The 26,345-nt window shown below is 34.6% G+C and overlaps 2 protein-coding genes across 3 annotated transcripts; one reads left to right on the top strand and one right to left on the bottom strand.

Annotated features, from left to right (window-relative positions):
- Positions 1-8: 8 nt before the first annotated feature.
- LOC114258448 (lectin 9-like) lies at positions 9-3,045 on the bottom strand. 2 transcript variants are annotated; one of them, XM_082913517.1, is made up of 2 exons: positions 2,517-3,045; positions 9-424 (listed from the first exon to the last, which is right to left on the bottom strand). In XM_082913517.1, the coding sequence occupies exons 1-2, from the start codon at positions 3,037-3,039 to the stop codon at positions 294-296; spliced, it is 654 nt and encodes a 217-aa protein (XP_082769643.1). In that variant the 5' UTR covers positions 3,040-3,045; the 3' UTR covers positions 9-293. The 2 variants fall into 2 exon arrangements, with proteins under 2 accessions (XP_082769643.1, XP_028054202.2); XM_028198401.2 differs by having other exon boundaries at positions 2,541-3,045.
- A 12,579-nt stretch (positions 3,046-15,624) lies between these two features.
- LOC114258446 (uncharacterized) lies at positions 15,625-23,730 on the top strand. Its single transcript, XM_082908975.1, has 6 exons — positions 15,625-15,684; positions 19,993-20,809; positions 20,891-21,127; positions 21,210-21,305; positions 21,729-21,968; positions 23,585-23,730. Exons 1-6 carry the CDS (start codon positions 15,625-15,627, stop codon positions 23,728-23,730), a joined length of 1,596 nt encoding a protein of 531 aa, XP_082765101.1.
- The last annotated feature ends 2,615 nt before the right edge of the window (positions 23,731-26,345 follow it).

The following is a 26,345-nucleotide window of genomic DNA, read 5'->3' as shown; positions in this document are numbered from 1 at the left end:
GTATTATGTTCAGTAGTTACAAAGAGCAGAGCACTCTCATTTATAGAGAGGCAAATGTGGTACAGTGGACATAAGATGCTAACCCACTAACACCGAAAGCAGAAAGTATAGTAGGACACATGACAGCTAGATACAGTATGTTACAATATTATATTACACTAACACTAACAGTACCATAATCTAGTGACATTAGACTTAATAGAATGATATCGATTACCAACGTGAGTGACTGGGGTGACGTTTTGGGGTCCCAAACATTCCAATAGGTATTAAACTCCACCACGACAAATGGGCTAGCGGTGTTCGCTGTTGACGTGAATGCCTTCAGAGGAGATGCAAGCGTCTCCGTCAATTGTTATGTGGACATTGGGTTGTTGGGAACCGATGTTGTTTAGGTTGAAGCTCAGTGCAGGTGCCCAAGGAACTGCAACAAAGAAGTAAAATGTAAAAATTAAGTGACAATAAAGAAGAATATGTGATTGGAAGGCCATTGTTGTGATGGGGAAATTTTATGGAGTTGGAAGTATGTAGTTTAACTGGCATATAAATAGTTGTTCCAAAATCTTGTGATATGTTGATTTATTCGTGTCTTTTTGCACTTTTCATTTAACTGTTGATGATTTTTTTTCCATCATTTTCTTAATTTCACCAACTCTTTCTCTCTGTCCATTCTTTCCCTATCCCATCATGGCTACGCTACTCCACTCCTTTTTAATTCAAGGAAAGACTATGAACTCAAAAAAATAAAATAAAAAATTGTTTAAAAATTTAAATATACAATATAAATTTAAATTTCTTGTTATGATTCATAAATGAATCTTTACCTTGAGAATATAAATTCTAGACAAATTTTTGGCATGTTTAATTTTTATTCCCAACAATCCAAAGTACTATGTAGTAAAAGCCCCACATTTACTAAGGTCGCTATTGGTTATTTATTAGTCAACTAAAAAAAGTCTCCCCCACACTAAGCTAAGGTGGCTTTTTCTATGTTAGCTATGACGCAACTTTGGTGTCCATCTTATGCATGTAACTTTTGGATAAAAGGGGTAGGCAAGAGAAAGGCAAACCAAAAAAAAAAAAAAAAAAAAAAAAGGGCTGGATTTGGAATTGCATAAAATTTGGTGGTCAATTTCGTGAATTTATTGTTTTTTTTTTTAAGTTATGAAATTTCAATCTCGGAATCTAATTCTATAAAATCTATCATGATCTTGGAAGCATATATTAGTAGCTTCTTTATTTTATTTCAATATTTTTATTTTTGATAATTTTCGTTATATTTTCATATTTTTGTATTGCTCATTACGAAATTGCCAATTCTGATTGTTTCATTTTAAGTTAGGTCGGTTTTTACTTATAAATAATGGATGTAAACCTTAGGGCTCTTTAAATTTTGAGAATTAATATATTTTGAGTTTTATACTATTTTATTCTAACCTTTGATGTCTTTGTGAATCAATCATTGTTGAGCTTTATTCTTAATATTCATTGTGAATCAACGAGTCTATAGAGAAATTTTGTTTTTGATATTGAGTTTTCAATCAATGAATTCTAAAATTGTTACTATTACATATTTCGCGTTGCATCACTTTTGTTGACGTAAATAAATAAATATTTATTGATAAAAAAAAATATTTACTAAAAGTCCCTCAAATAAGTTGTATCTTGTGAGAAATCTAATTCAAACAAATTTAATGCTTAAGGTTCTTTTATTACAGCAGACGTCACCTCACTTGGGCTATAACCGGAGAAATTTATGTACTTATCATTTAATTGATGAATTTTTTTGGTTGCCGCTGCCACCGGGGTTTTTAGTTTCACCACCTCCTCTCTCTATGTGTCCATTCCTCTCCTAACCCTCTAACCCGAAGTAATAAGAATTGAAATCCCCACACTTGCTATTGTGGCTATTGTTTGACTTATTAGTCAATTAAAATTAAAAATGTCTCTCCCCACACTAATTAAGCTGGCTTTGGTTGAATTAAAATTTTCCAGCCTCCTATGATCCCATTTTCTCAATTACACTACACAATCCAACATTCTGATAAAATATTATAAAATCATATTATAAGATGGATCGATAACATATTATTTCAAATAAAAATGTATATCCTTCCAAGGAGTAACAATTATTACAATTATTCACTAATTGCTGGTAAATACCTTATTCAAAGTCCAAGATTATCTTATGCCCTCGGAGTTGTAACATTTACATTGTTTTTTTCAAATTTAAAAGCCCGAATTTAATTTCCATGACTTAATAATATTTTTTTCAAAACACGCACCAATTGCAGCTGAGAAGCCTAATGCAATCCATTCTGACAAATAGTCCCTTAGATCAATCCCGAAAGAAAGATCTTGTTGGAATATGACATTATTGATAGAACTAGTGACAACAACACTCAATTTTTTTGTCTTAGAGCGATAACTAGTCACAGCTTCATTTTCTATCCCATGAGTTATGTCATTGTACCATACTTTAGTCACATTAGACTTAATAGAGTTGATATTGATACCAAGATGAGTAACAGGAGTGATACTTTGTGGATCCCAAGAATTCTGAAAGGTATCAAACTTCACAGCGACAAGTGGACTAGCGGTTTCCAATGTCGATATATCGATTGGAAGACCAATGGCACCGCCCGTAGTGGTGCCTGTGGTGTTGCTGGGATCCCAAGGTTCAAGGAAGAATGCAAGCCCATCTCCGAAAATTGAACTTCCATCCGAATCAATCAGGAAGGAGAAATAGGTGGTGAAGTCCGTCAACTTGCCGAAAAAACTGTTCCAGAGGTGAAGCGGTTTGAAGTAGGTAGCTTTGCCAGCTCTATAATTTAAGTTGGTATCACACTTGTCCGCCGTGAGGTGGATGCCATTGGAGGAGATGTAAGCGTCTCCATAGGTGGTTATGTCGACGTTGAGATTTTTGGGACCGATTTTGGCGATATTGAAGTTTAGTGCAGTTGCATAAGGAGTTGCGAGAAGATTGTAAAATGTGATAATTGAGAGACAAGAAAGTTGAATGTGTGATTGGAAAGCCATTGCTGGGATGGGATGAGGAAAAGTGTATTCAATTTGGGGTATAAATAGGTACATCATTGTTTGAAATTTTGTGATTTGGTCAAAGTGGGTGTTCCCTGTTTTAGAAAGAGGAAGAAGGTGTGATCATCTAATCCATGCACGTTGACAACTGTCCAATCAACCCCTTGTTTTGTTATGTTATACAGATGTTTGGATAAATTACACTGACATCGTTGAGGTTGGCTCTTAATGCTGATCCTTTGGGAATTAAGATTCCAACACAAAATTTTCAAAACACATTATAATATTCATAATTAAACACACAATTAAACTCAATTTAAAAATTAATTTTAAATCTCATAATTAATCATATAACTCAAAACTCAATACAAAATTCTTTTCAAAACTCTATTTTAATATATATATATATATATATATATATATTTTTTATTTTCTAAAATCATATTTAGAATTATGATTTGAGTGTGAAGTCATATTTTGAGTTATGAGTTTTGAAATTTTTTTTATTTGATTATGAATTTTAAAAAGGGTTTTCGTTACATTTGTTTGGCGGATTAAGTTGGATGATATTGTTAGTAAGAGAATTGTTAATAAGGGGATTGTTAATGCGTGGATTGTTAGTGAGGAGATTAGGTGAAAGTGTGTTTGCTTTAATGATATAGTATTGAAGATGGTTAGTGATAAGATTGTTAAATTATTTTTATAAAAAATCTGACTTCTATATTAATATATATATATATATATATATATATATTAAATAACATGTTGCAATTGCAAAATAAATAAATAAATAAAAATTGAATTGTTCTGGTCAACCGGCCAGATGTCCAGGGGATGTCCGAGTGGATGATTGGGTAGACCCAATCAACTATATTTCATAAATTTTTGTAATGTATTTTTTAAATATTAAAAAATTGAAAAAAAATTATTTTTTATTTTATATAATTTTTATTTTTTTATTTTAAATATTTTATTTTATAAAAATATTTTTAAATATTTTATTTTATTTTATTTTATAAAAATATTTTTAAATATTTTATTTTTTTTGTTTATGTGTTTGGTTACGATTTGAATGTGGAGTTGTATTTTGAGTTTAAAATATTAAAATTAAAATATTTACAAAATAAAGTAAAATATTTAAAAATATCTAAATAAAAATTATATATTTAAAATAAAAAAATAAAATTTTCTTAAACATTTTTTAATATTTTTAAAAAATACATCCAAAAAATTTAAAATACAACTCAAAATTCAAAAACTCAAAACTCAAAACTCAAAATACAATTCAAAACTCTTTTCAAAACTCAAAATTCTTTTGAAAATTTAAAATTCAAAAATCTTTTCAAAACTCATAACCAAACAAATTTTCTCTTTTCAAAACTCAACTCATAATTTCACACTCAAATCACAACTCCACAATTCAAATCATAATTCTAAAACTAAACCAACACACTACCTTTATTTCTACACATTATTTCCACTATGCACATCTTTCTCAATTTACACACTTAAAAATATTATAAATATTTAAGCCATGTTTGGTTTGTATTTGTGAAATAATTTTGAGAAGTAATTTTTTAGAAAAAGTTTACAAAATTTGAAATTTTGATTGGTTGTATATTTTGATAATAGTTTTGTGGATTAGGATGGATGCGATTGTTAGTGAGAGGATGATTAATGAAGATATTGTTAATGTGAAGATTGTTAATGAGGAGATTAAGTAAAAGTGTGTTTGTTTTGATGATAGTGTGGGAGATGGTTAGTGATGAAAGTATTAAATTATTTTTATATAAAATAAATTAAAAAATTATTTCTATATTAAAAAAAACTAAAACAAATATTAAAAAAATAGGTACATTTGGTAAAAAAAAAATTAAATTAAACAAATAATTTTTATATAAAATAGACTCAATCCGCTCACGATTTTCCCAATCCGATCCAAAACTCAATTAACCTAATCCCCCTATTGAGGGGGATTACTAACCCCCGCAGACTATCAATCTCCCCTCCCAAATCAACACCAAACATGCTGTGGGTAGGACCTACAGCCATAGCAATCTAGTCCCCCCTCTCACGTTAGTAAACAAACATGACCTTAGAGTTTTGGAGTTTGGAATAATTTAATTTTTGAATTTTTATTTATTTTTTATTTTTTATAGTTGAATAGATGGATGAGAAAGAAAAAATAACTGATTGATGTGTAGGATGTGAGAGAATGAGAAGAGAGAAAAAAAATAATTAATTGATGGGCAAAGAAAAGTGATTTTTAAATTTTTTTTTCTAAATTTTTTAACCAAACAATTTTTTGAGATTTTTTTTCTCTAAAATTGTATCTCTAGATACAAATCAAACAAGTTGCTCAATCCACACTTTTTATTCCAAATATGCCCTAATTGTAAAATTGTAAACACATCTTATACACACCCAAAACGTAGTGCACACACTCAAATCCTAAACAATGTACACACTCAAAAATGGTGCTGTTACTATCACAAAAAAAAAAAAAAAAAAAAACAAAAAACAAAAAAAAACATGGTGCCGTTTGTACATATCGTTGAAGGTTGAAAACGTGCAGCTTGTTTTTAATTCAATCTTCCCCTATTGTAGCACTCCCATTACAAGAATTTACACATTTACCGACCAAAAAATTGGTCGCTAAAAGTTCATTTTTGGTCAGCAAAACATATTCCCGACCAATTTTTTTGGTCGCCAATTGAGGGTCGCGGAAAGTGATTAGCGACTAAAAAAATTTTTAGTCGGCAAAACGTTCTATTTGGCGACTAAATTGTTGGTCGCTAAACATATAATTATCGCGACTAACCTATTTAGTCGTGAAAAGACTTTGGTCGGCAAAAATTACATTCAACGACCATACATGTTAGTTGCTAATTTGGTCGGCAAAAATTACTTTCAACGACCAACAAAATTAGTCGGCAAAAATTACATTCCACGACCAAAACTTCTTCGTCGCTAAATAATAGTTTCTACGACCAAAAAATTTGGTCGCCATTTGTTACTTTTCGCGACCAAAACTTTTGGTCGGCAAAAGTGAGATTCCACGACCAAATGTTGTTTTGGTCGGCGATAGATGTATTTTTTGCGACCAAAACTCTTGGTCGGCAATTGTCATTTTTTGTAAAAAAAAATTATTTATTTGTCGCGACTAATAATTTGGTCACCAAAAGCAAGAAAACAATACACCTGTAATTCCTAATAATTCATTCAATCCATAATAAACCTATAATTTTAAAGCATCATTCAAACCAACTGAATCATTAACATTCGACACAATACATAATTCATTAACATTCCACAAAATACAACTATTCTAAGTTTTCATTCACAAGTCACATCCATCTAGCATAACAATTTGAAACATAACTATTTGTTATCCATGCGCAGCTATCAACAAATAAAACTACTAATATTTGTTATCCATACACATCCATCCAAAAATATTTAATCCTCCCAAAAATGCTTATACTGCCAAGTAGTCTTGCACAATTTAGCTTCGTGCACGAGATCATCCATCATCCATCTATACCAAAGAAAATGAGAAATAATGTTAGGTTTGTTTTTAATGAAAATATTTGAAATGGGTAATTAAATTATCAATTTCAGAGAATCGTAAGTTCAAATCAAAATGTCTAACTCATTTGCAGGTAATTAAATTATCAATTTCAGAGTATAAGCTGCTAATTACAAATTTGAAATGGGTATTAACAGATTGGACAATGAGACTCATGTTTACACAGAGAAAAGTGCAAGGTTCATATATAGTCATGGCAAACACAATCAAGCTTGACAAGCACAGACAGACATAGAAGACTACTACAGTGTTGAAAACAATCTTTCTCTTATTTATGGTTTTCTCTGTTTTTTTGTTTCTTTTCTTTTCTTTTTCTTTGTTTATGGTTTATTTGTTTCTCCTTATGTAGTTACTTCAAAGGAATGATCCTGAAAAGTTTGTGAACCTCGGAATCGACCCTCCTAAGGGTGTTCTATGCTATGGTCCACCTGGTACCGGTAAGACTTTTAGCTAGAGCTGTGGCTAATAGAACTGATGCGTGTTTCATCTGTGTTATTGGAAGTGAACTTGTTAAGAAATATGTTGAGGAGGGTGCCCGTCTAGTTCATGAACTATTTCAGATGGCACGTTCCAAAAAATCTTGTATCGTGTTTTTTGATGAACTAGATGCCATAGGAGGTGCACGTTTTGGTGATGGTGTGGGTGGAGACAATGAGGTTCAGCGCACTATGCTTGAAATTGTGAATCAGCTTGATGGATTTGATGCTCGAGGGAACATCAAAGTTCTGATGGCATCAAATCAACCAGACACTCTAAACCCTTCTATTACTAGTGGATCCGTGGTTGGTGCTATTTGATTATATAGTCCATCAAATGTATCATCATGACAGTTTGAGATTTGCAATAGCTTTGTTGAGCTAAAAAAATAAAAAAAAAAATTGTCTAACTTTTTATGTGCCACCACCAAGGTCGAACACAAGGATGTTCTTCTCACCACCTTTACTGTCAAATCCATAGGCAATAGCTACAGTAGATGGTTCATTTAAAATTCTAGCAACATTCAGCCCAACAATAATACCAGCATCCTTGGTAGCTTGCCTTTGGGCATCATTAAAGTAGGCTACAGGTTGCAAAAAAAAAGTAAAAGGGAGTACCACAGCATCCTTGGAAGAGTGGAGAATAATAGTAGTAATTTAGAAGAGTTCTACTCACCAACAACTGTGACAACAGCATCCTTAATTGAATTTCTTCCCAAGGAATGCCTCACAGTCTCCTTTATCTTAATTAAAATCATAGCACTGACCTTCTTAGGGCTAAATACCTTCGGCTTTGCATCCTTAATCTTAACTTCGATACAAGGCTTTCCATCTTTATTCACAATTTTGTGTGGAACAAGCTTCATATCCCTTTGGACTGTTATTTTGTAATTTTAAAATTGTATTTGATTTATTTAATTTATTTTATTTGATATTTGCATTTTTTTAGGAATAAATTTATAACGTTATATTAGTTTCCTAGTTTTTTGGATTATCCTACAATATCTCCTAAGTATCTAAATTATGGTTATTTAAAGACACATTAATGTGTACTAATTGGGCTTTTTTTTTTTTTTGTTTTCTTAATTGTGTATATAATAAGACTTCAAGTAATCGTCTAAAGAAGTCAAAATTCCAGTAGCATTCAAATGGTAGAGAGTCCATCCAGCAAAACATTATATCAATAAATCGAGCTTCTAGCACATAAAATTTATTGGGGGGGAAAATTCAAAAAGGGCATCTAGACAGATAGGTTGATCAAATAGAGCAATAGTTATCAGCTTCAAACTAACGACTAAAGATGAACATTTTCAAATGTAATGATATCATAGTTTAGAAAATGACCAGTGTTGGGCTGCTTGTGTAAGTTTTTAATTGTGTTTTAAAAATGACCATTTAAAAATACAGAGATGATTTGCAATAATATCATAAATATTCATGAAGCTCCCTGCAATAAGCACACATCGAATGAAACACAATGCAAGAATCAACGGAATAATTTGCGCTACCTTTGAGAGAGAATATAGTTCCAAACACTCCTTGGAATTCTGAACCATGAAACAGCTAAGGCACTCTTCAAGTATAATGTGATGTTTCTGAAATCATGTGCGCATGTCCTCAGCAGAAATTGAAAGTTACAAAGCTGGACATTATGATCTGCAGGATGGTAGAGTGATTCCTCCACAAGAAGCAGCAATTATTATGTACAGAAGCACAACAATCAAGCATGTCGACAAGGCCCTGTCGTAAGACAAAACACAAGTTTATGTGCATGAAATAAGAAAAACCCAAAGACATGTCAGAGCAGGGTGCCTTCTCCCATGCCCATCATAGTGCCTTCTCTACTTTCACAATGATTGACCTCTTTGTTTTCCCTTTTTATTTTCGTTGGGCTTAAGATGATTATCCACTTCATTACATATTTTGTTTAATTCTGGTATGAGTATCAGACCAGGGTGTGTGTCTAAGCGTTGAACCTACCAAAAACCTATTGTATGTTAGGATAAAAGAATATATATGCACATATCCAAAACTTTGGTATGAGTATGTGGACACATCTTGAACATTTAAATACATTGTATAGTCAACAGTGTGTAATATTATGGCATAATATGTTGTCATTACGTAGGAATTTACTTGAAATTAATTGGAAGGATTTCTATCTCAAATCAATGCAAGAAGCTAGAAAATTTTCTTTACTATCAAAGGTGGTGTTTTTCTTCATCAAACATTATAAAAAGATTAAAGAACCCAAATGTCTAATTTGGCCATGTAACACTGTTTAGGGAAAAAAAAAGGTCTAACTTAATAGCAAGCGACCAGTACTTACAAGAGCTTGGCATTTTTCATCCAAAGAGCACGGCTGAGGCGCCTAGACTGTTTCTTAAAATGAAAAGCACTGTCTTGCATTGTTGCTGTTTTGTCAACAAGAAGCTCAATCCGGTCACCCCTTTCTAGTTTGCTATATGTCAACAAGAAACTATTCTAAAGTTATGCGCGATTTAAATAAGAAACTTGAACAGTTACATACAGAACAAAAAAGGCTAAACTTCCATAGCTAAATGCCTCTTCATCGATTATCAAAAGGGAAGAAAATATTGCTTTCTACATGAATTCTTGAAAAAGCAGCAAAACTAGCCAAACAGAGAGCTTGTGAGATCAACCAGCTACCATCTAGTGAGATTCTGTAATGATATTAACAGTTAAAAAAGACTGCTCTTGGGCCCATTTGACAGCAGCAATGGCTTGAATGCAAAAGAGGGTTGAATGCAAGGTTCAACTGAAAGTTGGCGAGCAGAGGGAATATGACCAAAGGCAGAGACAGTGTGTGCTTGTGAAAGGAAGAGTAAAGGATTTTCGCTTGAAGCGTAACTTGCAGGGGACAAAGCTTTTTCAAATCAAATACAATTTTAATCCTACCATCCAAAATGGTCCATAAAATGCAAGAAATTTGGAGTAGAATATCCAATTGTTTAGGCTTGCAATTGAAGGCAAAATTAAACAAAAACCCAACCAATAGAACAAAGAAGATGTCTGGATTGTGTAAGTTAATAGACCAAGCTGAGAACCAAGCCAAATTGATCTAACAAAATCGTGAAGCAGAAAAATGTGTATCAAGGTTTTAATTCGCCTATGGCAAAAAGGACAAAAGATATCTCCCTTTAGAACAATTTGGGTATATCAGAAAATGAGTGACACTAGCTGAGTTGTGTGCTTCATATAGTAGTATGGAAAGTGTGTGTGTGTGTGTATATATATATAGAGAGAGAGAGCATACTTCTTCATAAGTTTCTCATTTTGCTCTCAACAGAACAAGAAAGGCACTGATCAACGCCTCATTAGCTTCATGCAAAAGAAAATCCAGAGACGCCTCGGCCTCTGATTCCGACAAGTCAACTCGATTAATCAAAGACTCAATCAACTACAGAGAAAACCCACATAGATAGAAATCAGAATTGCACAAAAAAACAAAAACCCAAAAATCAAAACCATTTTTTAACAAAGAAAAACAGAGATTGAGCTGATTGGAACCTCGTTGAATGATGAAATCGTTCGTGAAGTAACAGAGGACAACCTAGACACCAACGCTGCACATTTTCTAGTCCCAGCAATTGGTAAAGAAACTTTGAAGAAGCAGCTTCGGAGCTCATAACTTGAACCAAAATTCGCCGCTCGTCGCTCGCCTCCGTGAGAGAGAGAGAGAGAGAGAGAGAGAGAGAGAGAGAGACGTGTTGTTTTGAAACAGGGCTCTGCAAACCTAAAAGGAAATGAAAAAAGGGAGGGAAAGACGGAAAAAAGGGGGGAAATAAGTTTGGGCGGGCGGGTCAGTGAAAAAAAGGGGGAAAATTTGGTTCATTTTTTTTAATGATTTTTTTTTATTTGGTAGAAGTAGGCTAATGTTTCAATGAAAAATAATTTTCGTTAAAATAAAATTAATTTTTTATGGTCAATTAAAAATATTTTTTTGTGGTCCATTTTTTTTTATACTAAAAATCAAGAACTAATTTTTTGTGGTAGAGGAGAAGGAGCGACAGTAGTGGTGAAGGTGGTGGATATGAGGTGCTGGTGGTGGTGCTGGTGGTGGTGGTAGTGATGGCGAAGGAGATTAGTGGTAAAGTTGTGATAGTGGTAAAGGGATAGAGTGGCGGTGGTAAAAGAGAGGTAATAGTAGTAGTAGAGAGTGAGAGAGAGATAGAGAGACAAAGAGAGAAAGAGATAGAGAGTGAGAGACAGAAAAAGAGACAAAGAGAGAGGAGAGATGAATGAGAGAGACAGAGAGAGAGAGAGAAGAGAGATGAACGAGAGAGACATAGAGAGAAGAGAGATGAACGAGAGAGACACAGAGAGATAGAGAGAAGAGAGATGAGCGAGAGAGACATAGAAAGAAGAGAGATGAACGAGAGAGACATAGAGAGATAAAGAGAAGTGAGATGAGCGAGAGAGATAGAGAGAGAAAGAGAGATGAGCGAGAGCGAGAAGAGAGAGATGAGCAAGAGAGATAGAGAGAAGAGAGATGAACGAAACAGACAGAGAGAGAAAATATATGAGAAAAGACATAGATAAGTGAGAGACACAGGGAGGGAGAGACAGACAGACAGACAAAGAAGAGTGATGAGTAAGAGAGAGAAATAGAAGAAAGATAGGAAGATGACAAAATGGGTGAAGAGAAAGAGAGAGTGATGGAATGAGAGAAACAGACGTGCGAGAATCGATGGCAGAGAGAGAGAGACGTGTTTAAGTGTGTTTGAAATCCCTCTAGAGTTCCTCACCAAATTAATTTAAAAATCCCTTCAAAATGATAATAAATAAAAAGTAAAATTATAATAATAAATAATAGAGAGAGAAAGAGAGAGAGAAGAGTGATAAGTGAGAGAGTGAGAGAAAGAAAAAAGAGAGAGAGAGCAAGAGAGAGAGAGAGATAGACAAAGAGAGAAAGAGACAGAAAAAGAGACAGAGAGAGATGAGAGATGAACGATAGAAATAGAGAGATGAACGAGAGAGACAGAGAGAGAGATAGAGAGAAGAGATATGAGCGCGAGAGACAGAGAGAGATAGAGAGAAAAGAGATGAACGAGAGAGACAAATAGAGAAGAGAGATGAGAGAGAGATGCGAGAGAGCTCAAGAATAGAGATGAACAAGATAGATAGAGGGAAGAGAGATGAACGAAAGAGACAGAGAGAAAAGAGAGATAGAGAGAGAGAGAGAAAGAGAGAGACAGAGACAAAGACAGAGGCAGAGACAGAGTAGGAAAGAGAAAGAGACAGAGAGAAACAAGAGATGAATAAGAGATAAACAAAGAGAGAGAAAAGAGATGATCGAGAGAAAGACATAGAAAAAGAAAGAGGTAAAGAGAGAAGAAAGATGAGTAGGAAAGACAGAGAGTGAGATAAAGAGAAGATAGATGAATGAGAGAGATAGAGAAAGAAAAAAGATGAGAGAGATAGAGCGAAGAGAGATGAGCGAAAGACAAAGAGAAAAAGAGACAAAGACAGACAAATAAAGAAGAGTGATGAGTGAGAGAGAGAAAAAGAAGAGAGAGAAAGAGACAAAGAGAGAAAGAGATAGAGAGTCAGAGTCAGAAAAAGAGACAGAGAGAGAAGAGAGATGAACGAGATAGACAGAGAGAGAGATAGAGATAAGAGAGATGAGCGAGAGAGACATAGAGAGAAAAGAGATGAACGAGAGAGACAGAGAGAGAGATAGAAATAAGAGAGAGATGAACAATAGAGACAGAGAGAAAAGAGAGATGAGAGAGAGCGAGAGAAGAGAGATGAGCAAGAGAGATAGAGACAACAGAGATGAACGAAAGAGACAGAGAGAGATAGAGAAATGAGAGAAGAGATAAATGAGTAAGAGACAGACAGATAGACAGATAGACAAACAGACAGAGAAAGAAAAGTGATGAGTAAAAGAGAGAAAGAGAATAGAGAGAGGAAGATAAAAAAATAGGTGAAAAGAGACAGACAAAGAGAGAGAGAGAGAAAAAGAGCGAAAAAGATAAACGAGAGAGATACAAGGAGAGATGAGCGAGAGAGATAAAGAGAAGAAAGACAAAGAGAGACGAGAGATGAGAGAGATAGAGAAAAGAGAGAGATAGAGAAGAGTGATGAGTGGGAGAGAGAAAGAGAAGAGAGACAGAGATAGAGACACAGAGAGAAAAAGAGAGATAGATAGATAGAAAGAGAGAGAAAGAGTGATGAGTGAAAATAAATTTTTATTTTTCTTTCAACGACGAAAATATTTTAGTTGCCAAAACAATATATAACACGACCAAAATAATTTTTAGTCACTGAAATTAAAGTTTTGCCGACCAAACTTTTGGTCGCGAAAGATAAAAAATAATTTTTTATTTTTCTTTTAGCGACGAAAATATTTTAGTTGCCAAAACTATATATACCGCGACCAAAATAATTTTTAGGCGCTGAAATTAAGGTTTTGCCGACAAAACTTTTGGTCGCGAAAGAGAAAAAATAATTTTTTTTCTTTCAGCGACTAAAATATTTTAGTTGCCAAAACTATATATACCGCGACCAAAATAATTTTTAGTCATTGAAATTAAAGTTTTGCCGGCCAAACTTTTGGTCGCGAAAGATAAAAAATAATTTTTTATTTTTCTTTCAGCGATGAAAATATTTTAGTTGCCAAAACTATATATATCACGACCAAAATAATTTTTCGTCGCTGAAATTAAGGTTTTGCCGACCAAACTTTTGGTCGCGAAATATAAAAAATAATTTTTTATTTTTCTTTCAGCGACTACAATATTTTAGTTGCCAAAACTATATATACCGCGACTAAAATAATTTTTAGTCGGTGAAATTAAGGTTTTGCCGACCAAACTTTTGGTTGCGAAAGATAAAAAATAATTTTTTATTTTTCTTTCAGCGACTAAAATATTTTAGTTGCCAAAACTATATATACCCCGACCAAACTAATTTTTAGTCGTTGAAATTAAGGTTTTGCCGACCAAACTTTTGGTCGCAAAAGATAAAAAATAATTTTTTATTTTTCTTTTAGCGACTAAAATATTTTAGTTGCCAAAACTATATATACCGCGACCAAAATAATTTTTAGTCACTGAAATTAAAGTTTTGCCGACCAAACTTTTGGTCGCGAAAGATAAAAATAATTTTTTATTTTTGTTTTAGCGACGAAAATATTTTAGTTGCCAAAACTATATATACCACGACCAAAATAATTTTTAGTCGTTGAAATTAAGGTTTTGCCGACCAAACTTTTGGTCGTGAAAGATAAAAAATAATTTTTTATTTTTCTTTCAGCGACTAAAATATTTTAGTTGCCAAAACTATATATACCGCGACCAAAATAATTTTTAGTCATTGAAATTAAAGTTTTGCCGACCAAACTTTTGGTCGCGAAAGATAAAAAATAATTTTTTATTTTTCTTTCAGCGACGAAAATATTTTAGTTGCCAAAACTATATATACGGGGACCAAAATATTATTTAGTCGCTGAAATTAAAGTTTTGCCGACCAAACTTTTGGTTGCGAAAGATAAAAAATAAATTTTTATTTTTCTTTCAGCAACTAAATTATTTTAGTTGCCAAAACTGTATATACAGCAACAAAAATATTTTTTTAGTCGCCAATTGTGGCAAATTTAGCGACTAATTTTTTTTAGTCGCCAATTGTGAGATTTTTAGCGACTAATTTTTTTTTTAGTCGCCAAAAATTAGTATACCCCGACTAAAAAAATTTAGTAGCTAAATATTGTACTTTTACCGACTAACATAATTTTTAGTTGCCAATTCCACAACTTTTGGCAACCAAAATATTTTTAGTCGGCAAAAGTGGTCGCCAATTGTGTATTTTCTTGTAGTGTCCATTGAATATCATTCTAGGTTTGTTTTTAATTCAATAAATATATTAATTTACTCAAATTATTTTACTCATTTTCGTAGCTTTTCATAAGTTTGTGTAAAGCTTTACAATTTTTTTACAAATTTCAATCATTTTTTGAAATAGGTTGACAATGTCCAAAAATATAATTGCAGGTCGGTTCGGAAATACAATGTCTAACGAATGTGTTTTATTCGAAAATTGAAAATCGAAATTTTAATTTGGTTTGGAAGTTGTAGAGAGTTGGAAATTAAGGCCCAAATTAAGTATTAAGTATGGGTTTAAGTGCTGAGGTCGCTTCTTTTGGGCGACCAAGAATGTCTAAAGGAGCATGAGTTAAAGCACAAGAAAAGTGGGCCAACAGTGGGCTGAAGCAAGTCCGACCCGCCAAAGGTCCAAACAGACTCCACGAAGGAAAGTGTCTAAGTGAAGTTGCAGAGGCAACACTTGCAGCAATTAAGTTGCTGAGACACTTTGCCTCAGCGCCGCCATTCCCAATATTGTCGGTTCTGCCGCCATTTGAAGTTATTGAGGAAAGGAGAAAAACTGAAGCACCTAAGTTGCAAAGGCAATACTTGCAACGACCAATTTACGAAGACATTTTGTCAGCGACACCATTTCTAATATTGTCGGGACTACCATCTGAACTTACTTCGGGAAATGATTGCCGCAGCAACTATAGCCGCCGCAATGAACTTGCGGAGGAAACATCCCACCAAGGTAATAGCAGCCTTTGGGAGGAGCTTCCCTTCCACAAGTAGAGACTAGCTTGGTGCTGATAACAGGCTCCAAATCTTACTGGTTGGAACCGATAGCAGGCCCAGAAATACAAGTATACCGCGGTCCCGCAAAGGTGAAAGTAGGGCAGCTTGAGCGTAAGGGACTCCCTTCCCATTACTCAGGTCATGGACCTGCTTTAGTCGCACAGGCAGGACTAAGGAAGTCTCCTTGGGCTTGGTACTAAGGTACATCATGGCTTATAACAGGCTTGGCTGTGGCTTTTGCCCTAGGAAGTTAGGGAGTTTGTGGTTAGGTGGCTAAGGGTGGAGGCTTCACTGAGGTGAACACGAACATAGCTTATAGCAGGTTAATGAAGTCCTGAGAATGCATGTACTGGCTAAATAGAACTGAGAGAGCAAGTGTAGCAGCAAGGTTTACTGCTGCAAGTGCACTTGCTGAGGCTCGAGCTAAGAAGGTAAGTGCAGTGGCAAACACTACCATCGCAAGTGCATTTGCTGAGGCTCAAAAAGTAGTTGTAGCGCTAAACACTCCCGCCGCAACTATACTTCCTACGGCTTAAAAAGGTAGGTGTGGAGGCAAATAGATAGTACACAGTACATGCGAGGGACATGTGGCACCTTTAGCCTGGTGGCTCAAGGCAGAATATTTCACGTGATCCATAGGGACACGTATCTTCTCTCTATTTGGCCACTTGTCTCTTGCTACCAAGGAAAAGCCTATAAATAGGACCCAATTTCTCAAGGTCCAGGAGAGGATTATTGGGGATTTGGGCAGAGATGCTGCCCATTTGTGCACTGCTATCCATTTTTTCTTGAGCTACTTCACCCTCACCTAGCTACTCATTCTCTAGCCATTCCACTATTATTGGACAATTGCCTCTCTAATCACTACTCACATCGAACTCGCCCCTACAAAAGTTGATTGTTAAAAAATCTGAAAAATCTAGAAATACCCTAGATATTGATTTGTGATTTTGTATCAATTTTAAGCAGTAAATAACAATTCCAATCAAACAATCAAGACAAATCGACACAACGATTTTAACGTGAAAAGACTACAATTTGAGTGCCTCCAATTGTGATAAAAAAAACCACGGACAAAAGCCACAAAACAATCCACTAAGAAGACAAAAAGAATTACATAAATGCACTCTCAAATACCTAGCGAATCCACACCCGAATTGAACCGACCTCTATATGCCTCTTCCACCACAGTCTTTACCTCAGAATCGTCTTACCCAACGTTAAATCCACAACGCCGATGTTGAATTCACGATGATGAACCACTCTAGAATCCACCAAAGCTTCAGGTCCAAATTCTACGAAATCCACCGAAGAACAACACTGTCTTTTGTATTGAACGAAACAAACAATCTTTTGATGAATACTTTTCAAACTAGATTTAAACTCAAACAAACATCAAAGAAACTAGCAAGCAAGCTCCAGATATAAACCCTAATATCCAAGAAGAAGATTTGGAAGTCGTACCCTAAAATTGGACTAAAACACTTATTTGTAGAAAACAGATTTGCGATCTCTGCTAGAGCGCAATAATAGCCGCTCGAGCGGATTGACGCTCGAGCTCAGGAAATGCCGCTCAAGTAGAAAAAATAACTCCCAGTACTTTTGCAGGAGATCAAACTTCTGGAACCAAAGATTCTTCACTCGAGCACACAAATGGTCGCTCGAGCGGACAAGTAACTTCGACTGCATTTTTGCTCGATCCCGACATAGTCAGCAAAGTGGGAAACATGAAAGAATAAACTTCTGAAACATTCTGCAAGGCGCAATTCGGGTTGGATTCACATTTTAAACTCATAGCCTCACTGAAATAAAAGATCGAATACAATTACAATTGAAAAGAGTTTTGTCAAACAGGATTGCCAAGAATAAAAGCTGAACAATCTCTCCCTTTGGCAATGACGTGACAAAACACACCTAACAAATAAAATCCTAATCACCCCAACCCATTACAGCCAACAAAAAGAAACTTCTTTCTTAAGGTCATGATTTGCAAAACAGCTATTAGTGCCATGATCTCTAAAACAACTATTAGTGCCACAAGAGTATATGAAAAAGCAATAGACATATGACAAGATTTTTTTGAAGCATGAGATGGAAATATGAATAGATATAAATTAGAGATTTTAAGAACATGTAGCATGAAAACGTGAAAACTAAGACACATGCACCCGACACATGGAATGAATACATGAAATCCTAAGACACATGCACCCGACAACATTTCTCTCCCTTTTTGTCACGAATTGACAAAGGAAGCTCAAACAACGAAAGCAAGATCAAAAACCACACAAGCAGGGACAAGGTGATGGAAAATTAATAACCTGCAAGAAGTAAGTAATAAACAAGCAGTGGATAGCAACACATAAACCAACTAATGCCAAACTCCGTTACCAAACCAATCCAAGATGAACCAAACTCCCCCGTCACTAAAAGCAATCACAAACACTGAAAACAGTGAACAAGAAGAAAAAGACAAAAACAAAATATGGTGAAGCAAGCAACGAATTTCAAATTTGTATCTTAAAAACACACAAGATTATCCAAAAAACACAATTACTTGAAAACACAATGTGCATAGTTTGTAGAAGATTCCTCATAAGAAAAAGTGATGCATTATGTGAAAAGCATAGATCCTATGATAAAAGCGTGTGTGTGTGACTCTTGGAGTTCGACAAACACTAGATTCAAATCTTAATAGTGATCTGATAGCTGGACCTCCGGCAAGAGAATCTTAACACAATTAAGGAAAGTCAAACTATTAGGAATCAAGGGGTATTTGGTGAGTAAAAGCGGAGGCTCCCTCTCCATCAATAAAACTTTTTTTCTTTCTTTCTTTTGCATTTTTTTTCTTTTCTTTCTATTGCACATTTTTTTTCTTTCTTTTGCACACTCATTGGCGGTTGACACGCTCAAGAGTATAGAAACCGAACCAGAGAAGCATGAGACAATAAGGATAGCCTGGTTGGTGACTCTGAGGTATCCTTTTCCTCATGCCTTAACTGCAAAGAATTGAGGAAAAAACCGTGGAGATGCAAAAACATGGAAGGTGGTTAAGAGATTCAACATCACCCATGATATGCTAGTATAGGTCATAGTAGCGGAGGGACTTGGGGCTCAGGGGGGTCATGTTGCCCCCCTTGACTTTTGAATTTTTTTTTTTTAGTGGGGTTTGCTTTCACACTGTGTAGTAATGCCCCTCCTAATACTAATACATAGCCCTTCCAAATATGTCAAACCTACTAACACATGCGCACCGAGGTTTGTTTTTTTTTTTTTTTTTTTGGAATCCCAATCCTAATCAAATATTGACAAATAATCTTTTTTTTTGGATAGGTACACACAACTCCAATTACAGTAAGGCTAAAACTCTAAAATCCTAAAAGTGTATAAAATTCTTTATTTTTTTATTTATTCATAATACTTGTTAAGTATCTTCGTATTTTGTTTGTCTTCTTTGTCTCCCTTTGTTGCTTTGTTATTTGCCAACTCGTGATTCACCAAATTAGGATCACACAACACAAATTTGGGACCACACTACAACATTGGTATCTTCTCTTCATTGTTTACAGGTAACTTTATTTACTTATTTTTACTTTTAGATAAAAATTATAAGCATTAATTTATAGTTATTTGTTAAGTTATGATTTGTAAAATTTTTTGATTCGTTATTATTTATGTTAAAATAAGAGATTTTGATATGCTAAAATTATGAATCTTAATTGATGGTGATTTATATTAAAATTAGGGATTTTGGTTTGTTGTTGTTTATGCTAAAATTAGGGATTTGATTTGTGCTAAAATTAAAAATATTAATTTTCAGTGATTAATATTTGAATTAGGGATTTTCATTTGTTATAATTTGTGCTAAAATTAATTTTTTTGATTTGTTGTGATTTGTGCTAATTTAATTTTTTTGATTTGCATTAACATTGGAGATTTTGATTTGTTGGGGTTTGTGATTTTGATTATGAATTTTTATTTTGATTTTTGGTTTTTTCAAACAATCATGGAGAAATATTTCAAAAGAAAATCAAAGTTGGAATCATCTCTACCTCAAGAAGAAGATGATAATTATTCTTCCGCAAAACAAAGTCACATAGAAATCAACTTAGTAGATCTTCCTGTAGATCTAGGACTACGACCTCAGATTATGGACTATAATGCTAATCATTGAGACCAAATTCGTAGGGCATATCTACAAAATGGTCCTTGTGAACCTCGTGATCATAATTTTCCACAAAAATCATTTGGACAAAAACTTCAGCGATTTAATCAAGCTTGGTTTAGTGAATTTCCTAATTGGTTGGAGTATAGCGTAGCAAAAGATGCAGCATTTTGTTTATGTTGTTATCTTTTCAAACCTGATATTGGAGATCAAGCTGGTGGTGATTCTTTTGTTGGTGAGGGTTTCTCAAATTGGAAGAAAAAAGAAAAAATTCATACTCATGTTGGAGGTCCTAATAGTGTTCATAATCAAGCTTTGAGTAAATGTCAAGACTTGTTAAACCAAAACCAGCATATTCAAACTATTTTTTTCAAACAATCTGATCAAGCTCAAATTGAGTATCGAACCCGTTTGAATTCATCGGTCGATTGTGTCAAATTTCTTCTAAGACAAGGACTTGCGTTTCGTTGGCATGATGAATCTGAAAATTCAAGTTACCAAGGAAATTTTCTTGAACTTCTTAAGTTTCTTGCTGATCATAATGAAGATGTCAAAGTAGTTGCATTGAGCAATGCTCCACAAAATCTCAAGTTGACATCTCCTGATATTCAAAAAGACATTGTAAATGTGGCCGCATTTGAAACTATCAATGTGATTATTAGAGATCTTGGTGATGCACTTTTTTCTATTTTGATTGATGAAGCCCATGACATATCAATCAAGGAGAAAATGGTAGTTGTAATACGATATGTTGACAAGATGGGCCATGTGATTCAGCGCTTTTTGGGTATTGGGCATGTTGCTAATACGAATACTCTCTCACTCAAACAAGCTGTGAAAAATTTATTCTCTAGACTTAGATTGAGTACTTCTAGATTGCGGGGTCAAGGATATGATGGGGCTAGTAATATGCAAGGTGAGTTCAATAGTCTTAAAACACTTATACTGAAAGAGAATCCTTATGCATATTATGTTAATTGTTTTGCTCATCAATTAGAATTGGCACTTTTAACCGTGGCAAAGAATCATAATCAAATTATTTTACTTTTCACTTTGGTTTCTAATGTGGTGAATGTTGTTGGACCATCACGTAAACGTCGAGATATTGTTAGGGAGAAACAAGTTGCAAAAGTTACTGAGGCACTTAATACTGGAGAGCTATCTAGTAGGCAAGGCATAAATCAAGAAACTAATCTTAAACGTGCTAGTGATATACGTTGGGGTTCACACTATGGTACTTTAGTCAGCTTGGCTAGTATGTTTTGAATAGTGATTGATGTGCTTGAAATGATTTTTGGAGGATGGTTCAAATTCAGAACAACGAGCAGAAGCAAATGTATTGTTGGACTCAATTCAATCATTTGAGTTTGTATTCAACCTTCATTTGATGAAAACGATATTGGCTATTACAAGTGAGTTATTACAAGCACTACAAAGGAAAGATCAAGATATTGTTAATGCTATGAATTTAGTTCAAATTTCTAAAGTACGGTTCCAAAAGATGAGGGAGAGTGGGTAGACATCTTTACTTGATGATATTTTGTCTTTTTGTGAAAAACATGAAATTGATGTTCCCCAAATAGAAGATATGTTTGTAGCTTGAGGGAGAAAAAGGCGCAATGCTCAAGAAATTACAAACTTACATCACTATCGCGCTGAGTTATTCTACACTGTTTTGGATATGCAAACACAAGAGCTAAATGCTTGTTTCACTGAGTCGAACACTGAGTTGTTAATTTGTATAGCATGTTTGAATCCATCTAACTCTTTCTCTAGTTTTGACAAGAGAAAGTTAATTCATCTCGCTGAATTTTATGCCAAAGAATTTTCTTCAGTGGAGCTCATGGTACTTAATGATCAACTTGTTATCGACATCCTATGCGGTAGTGAGTTCTCAATATTAAATGGAATTGCCGATCTTGCTAAGAAAATGGCAGAGAGTGGAAGAGACAAAGTATATCCATTGGTGTATTTGCTCTTGACTTTAGCATTAATCTTACTTGTTGCAACTGCTACTGTTGAGAGGGTATTTTCAGCTATGAATATTGTGAAGAATCGGTTGCAGAACCGAATAGGTAATGAATGGATGAATGATAGCTTAGTTTTCTACATTGAGAGAGATATTTTTTATGGCATTGACAATGATACTATTATGGAAAGATTTCAAAAGATGAAAACTCATCAGGATCAATTGTAAAAATTTAAAATTAAAAACTATTTGTAATGAATATTAATTTTTAATGTTTAACATCAGCTCGAAAAATTATTATTATGTTATTGTTATTGATTGGGGAAGAAAAATTTTGAGATTGTCATTAATAGGTGCCCCCGCTATATTAAATTCCTAGCTCTGCCACTGATAGGTTAGTTCCTCTAGAAAAGCAAAAGATACAATGCCAGAAGTCCATAGTGAAAAATGATCACTAAGGCTTAAAACTCCGATATTTGCTAATCCAAAAGTATGTACAGAATGAGACATACTAATCAAAGATCACACACTCAGAAATAAGTAATGACCAAAGAAAGCACACGCATATTAACATGCAATGGATATTCTGATCAAATCCAATATGCAACAAGAACATCTCAAAAATTTCAAGCTTGCAAAACCATACTAAGAAAATCTTTTTGTTTTTTTTTTTAAACAACGCAAGATAAAAAAATAAACAATCGCACATTAAATGACCCAAAAAGAAAAAACACATAGAAACTTAAAAACTAAAACGAATAAACAAATTAACACAAGTCAAGTTTTCTCACCCAAACCGATTTAGTATGAACAAAGTTGTGAGAACTGTGGTTCTTGGGTGGTGCCTTGACATTATGGTTCCCTTCTCCTTCAATAGGAATCCGTCTCGACTTGGTTTCCAACTTTCTGTTCCTAGGTCTAGGCAAACACAACATTTGTTCATGTTTGGTCTCAAGAAAATCAAAACAACGAGGTCTAATATGACCCTTTATCTCATTACCACCAATGAAGTGTCTCCTACCCCACGAGATGTTGGAATTTCTTCCATCTCTATGGGACATTCTCCTATGCAACTCATAACAATAAGGGCAAATATGACCATACATACCACAATGATGACAAATAAACACAGGGTGTACCTTCTTTTCTTTGACCTTACCAACTCTAGGAAGATTGAGAAGTCTTTCCTCTCGTTGAATCTTTTGCTCTCCCTGCCCTTGAGTTCTTGTATCATAAGGTGCGGATGCACTCTTTTTTGCTCTTTATTATCACCAAAGCCAATGCCACTCTTGTCATAACACATTTGTTGAGACCCAATGATATTGTCCAAAGTCTTTGATCCTTTGTTCCAAAGACCAGTGGTAGCCATAGCATACTTGAGCTCTGCCTCTTTCTTGATCATTAGTTCTTCCAAAGCAACTTGGGACATCTCAAGAGATTCAATCTTTTCTTCATATGTTGCATAGATTTGCTGTAGCTCATTCCTCTTTGTCTCACAAGTCAAGAGTTTTGCACAGAGAGCTTGTCGATCATTAGATATCTTGACAACATCATTCATAGCCTCGAAAATCTCCTCATTTAGTTTGACATTCTCACTTTCACATGCTTGGAGTTTCATAGTGAGTTTGTCATTCGATTTGGATAAGTTAAGAGATTCCTTATACAACTTTTCATAAGCTTGCTGAAACTCTCCATTATCACTCTCTAAGGATTCATCATCAGTGTCATTCTCAACCGGCTTCTTTGGATACTCTGTTCGTCCTTCAGTTTCAGAAGCCGCCATGAAAGAAAGGGATTGTTTATGCCTCTCTTCGCCTTGTGCTTCGTTGTTACTTTCATCTTTATCAGACTCTGATTCATCATCCTAAGTGATAGCGAAGGCTTTCTTCTTCCTCAAACGAGTAGGGCATTCTTGAGCAAAGTGGCCAAATCCTTAGCATTCATAGCATTGGACTCTTTCAGAGTTCCCTTGTATTATTCCTTTCTTCTTCTGGGTTATAGAATTAATTTTGAATTTATCTTTGCCTTTGGATTTATGAGTTGATTTCAAAAGATTAGAATTCTTTTTCAGAAAAGACTTTTTAAATTGCTTTATTAAAGCATCCGTAATCTTGGAAAATCCTCATCAGAATCCTTTCCAACTGTATGAGCACTACTAAAAGGAATATTATCTTTTTGTTTCTTTTTAAAATTTCTATGTGCCTCATAAGTTTAGAGATTTCTAACCAAGTGATCCAGCTTGAGATTGTCAACATTTTGAGCCTCCTTAATAGTCGTAACTTTTGGTTGGAACCGATCGAGCAAGGATTTCAAAATTTTTCCCACTACCTTGGATTTCGGTATTTTTTTCACCTAAATTGAAGCTGAAATTTACAATGTCACCCAACTTCTCATAAAATTCATCAAAAGTCTCACTATTTTTCATTGAAAGGTTTTCGAAACTAGATGTGAGCTTTTGAAGTTTTTAGCATTTAACTGAAGGAGTGTCTTTATGTCACGACCCAAACCGGCCCCTATAGGTTTAGCATCGTAACCGGCCAGTAATCCTTGGATTACCGAAGGCCTCAGAACTGATTAGCAAAGTTGAGGGGCTAGCGGAAGCAAATACATAATTAAAACTGTCCAATGAGCTGTGCTGACTTATATGAAACGGAATATGTAAAACTTTATATATGTATAGGTGGGCAGTCTAGAGATCGAGCCTGAAGGCTTTTGTCTGGATCTGTGTTCTGTTGTCAGCCAACCATTGTGCCTCCCGTGGAGGTCCCTAAAGTGCCCTGTGTTTAAGTTTTGTTGGTTCTGTATATATAAGACTTGATTTGATCTTGTTGGCTGTACTTAAGATGCTATGTGTATGGGTATAATGTATGAATGACTATTGAATGCGTATATAAAGTTTTACATATTCCGTTTCATATAAGTCAGTACAGCTCATTGGACAGTTTTAATTATGTATTTGCTTCCGCTAGCCCCTCAACTTTGCTAATCAATTCTGAGGCATTCGGTAATCCAAGGATTACTGACTGGTTACGATGCTAAACCTATAGAGGCGGGTTTGGGTCGTGACAGAGTGGTATCAGAGCACGAGTTATACCACACACACGTGTCCATATGAGCTATAGGATGCCCTAGAAATGAAATAGGGACATTGCATTATCATGTGTAAGTATGTGAACTATTATGAACACATCCTTATTAAAAATGAATGGAAATGAAACCTTTGAGCATGATCAAAGAAGTTAAGTGAAATAACATGTAATGTTAATTTCAATATCGAATGTGGAATCTAAGTGAACATGAACGTGTGAAAGTAAAGGATCATGTGACCGTATCTGAATTGAAATGAAAGCATAAACACGTTTGATATGAAAAAAAAAATGAAACCAATGAGGACTTTCCCTAAGTTAATGGTTACCCTATTTATGTATAGATCAATGGAAAGGACAAGGAATGTAGATGAATCCAAATCTTTTGATGCTAGAATTAACAGGCTAGAAAGAGTGGTTGAAGCCTTAACCGAATCCTTGAGACAACAACAACAAAGGCAAATATACGTACCTGAACCCGCCGATTATGATCTGATAACACTGATACAGAAATACAATAAACTGAAGCCACCAGAATTTCTTGGGGGTATTGAACCGTTAAAAGCTGAGGCTTGGGTCTTAGAAATTGAGAAAATATTTGAGGTATTTCCGTGTACTGAGGCGCATAAGGTTTTGTTGGCAACATTCACACTTAAAGAAGAAGCTAGAAGATGGTGGATGTTAGTACGAAATGATAATGAGGGTATGACATGGGATAGATTTAAAGAAATTTTCTTTGAAAAATATTTTCCCCAATGCATCCGAGATAGGAAAGTATCTGAATTTGAACAACTAAAACAAGGTGATATGACTGTGGCAGAATATGAAGCAAAATTTACTGAACTAGCCCAATATGCACCCCACATGAAAGATACTGACTACAAAAAAGCTAGAAAAATTGAAGGTGGACTTAACCTAGATGTGTATGACCAAATTGGCGTTTTAAAACTGTCAAAGTATGCAGATGTCCTTGATAGAGCATTAATGTCTGAGGCAAACATAGCAGCATTGAAAATATCAAAATCAACATCATCAACTGACTCAGAAAGAATGAAACAGAAGAAACAGAAAGTGGAAATGACCAGTAATTCAATGACCCCTGTGAATGAAAAATCTAGGGCAATAACTTTGAACAATGAAAGTCGGGGAAGCAATGTGAACAATGAGATACCTAACTGTAGAGAATGTGGGAAACAACATTGGGGCATTTGTCACCGCCTATCAGGAGCTTGTTTTAGATGTGGACAGAAAGGACACTTAGCTAAATCTTGCTCACGAGCTCGTCTGAACAACACCTACAGGCAAGGAAAGGTTTACATCCTAGTTCAAGCAGATGATCGGAGTACTAAAACAACTAACGCATGTATTACCTTAATTATGTGTAAAATGTGTGTATG

This window comes from Camellia sinensis, chromosome 2, assembly GCF_055761805.1.
Source record: "Camellia sinensis isolate YWXY chromosome 2, ASM5576180v1, whole genome shotgun sequence".
Lineage (NCBI taxonomy): Eukaryota > Viridiplantae > Streptophyta > Magnoliopsida > Ericales > Theaceae > Camellia > Camellia sinensis.
The sequence above is the reverse complement of the archived record's forward strand: the minus strand, read 5'-3'. Positions and strand labels throughout refer to the sequence as shown.

Excerpts from the sequence above, each read along its gene's own strand:
- LOC114258446 (XM_082908975.1), top strand. The coding sequence starts at position 15,625 with ATGATTGCCGCAGCAACTATAGCCGCCGCAATGAACTTGCGGAGGAAA. Across the intron at positions 15,685-19,992 it reads GGAGGAAACATCCCACCAAG|CGATTTAATCAAGCTTGGTT; the intron begins GTAATAGCAGCC and ends CAAAAACTTCAG. Across the intron at positions 20,810-20,890 it reads TGGGGCTAGTAATATGCAAG|AATTGGCACTTTTAACCGTG; the intron begins GTGAGTTCAATA and ends CTCATCAATTAG.
- LOC114258448 (XM_082913517.1), bottom strand. The coding sequence starts at position 3,039 with ATGGCTTTCCAATCACACATTCAACTTTCTTGTCTCTCAATTATCACA. Across the intron at positions 425-2,516 it reads CACTCCTGTTACTCATCTTG|TTCCTTGGGCACCTGCACTG; the intron begins GTATCAATATCA and ends TCTTTGTTGCAG.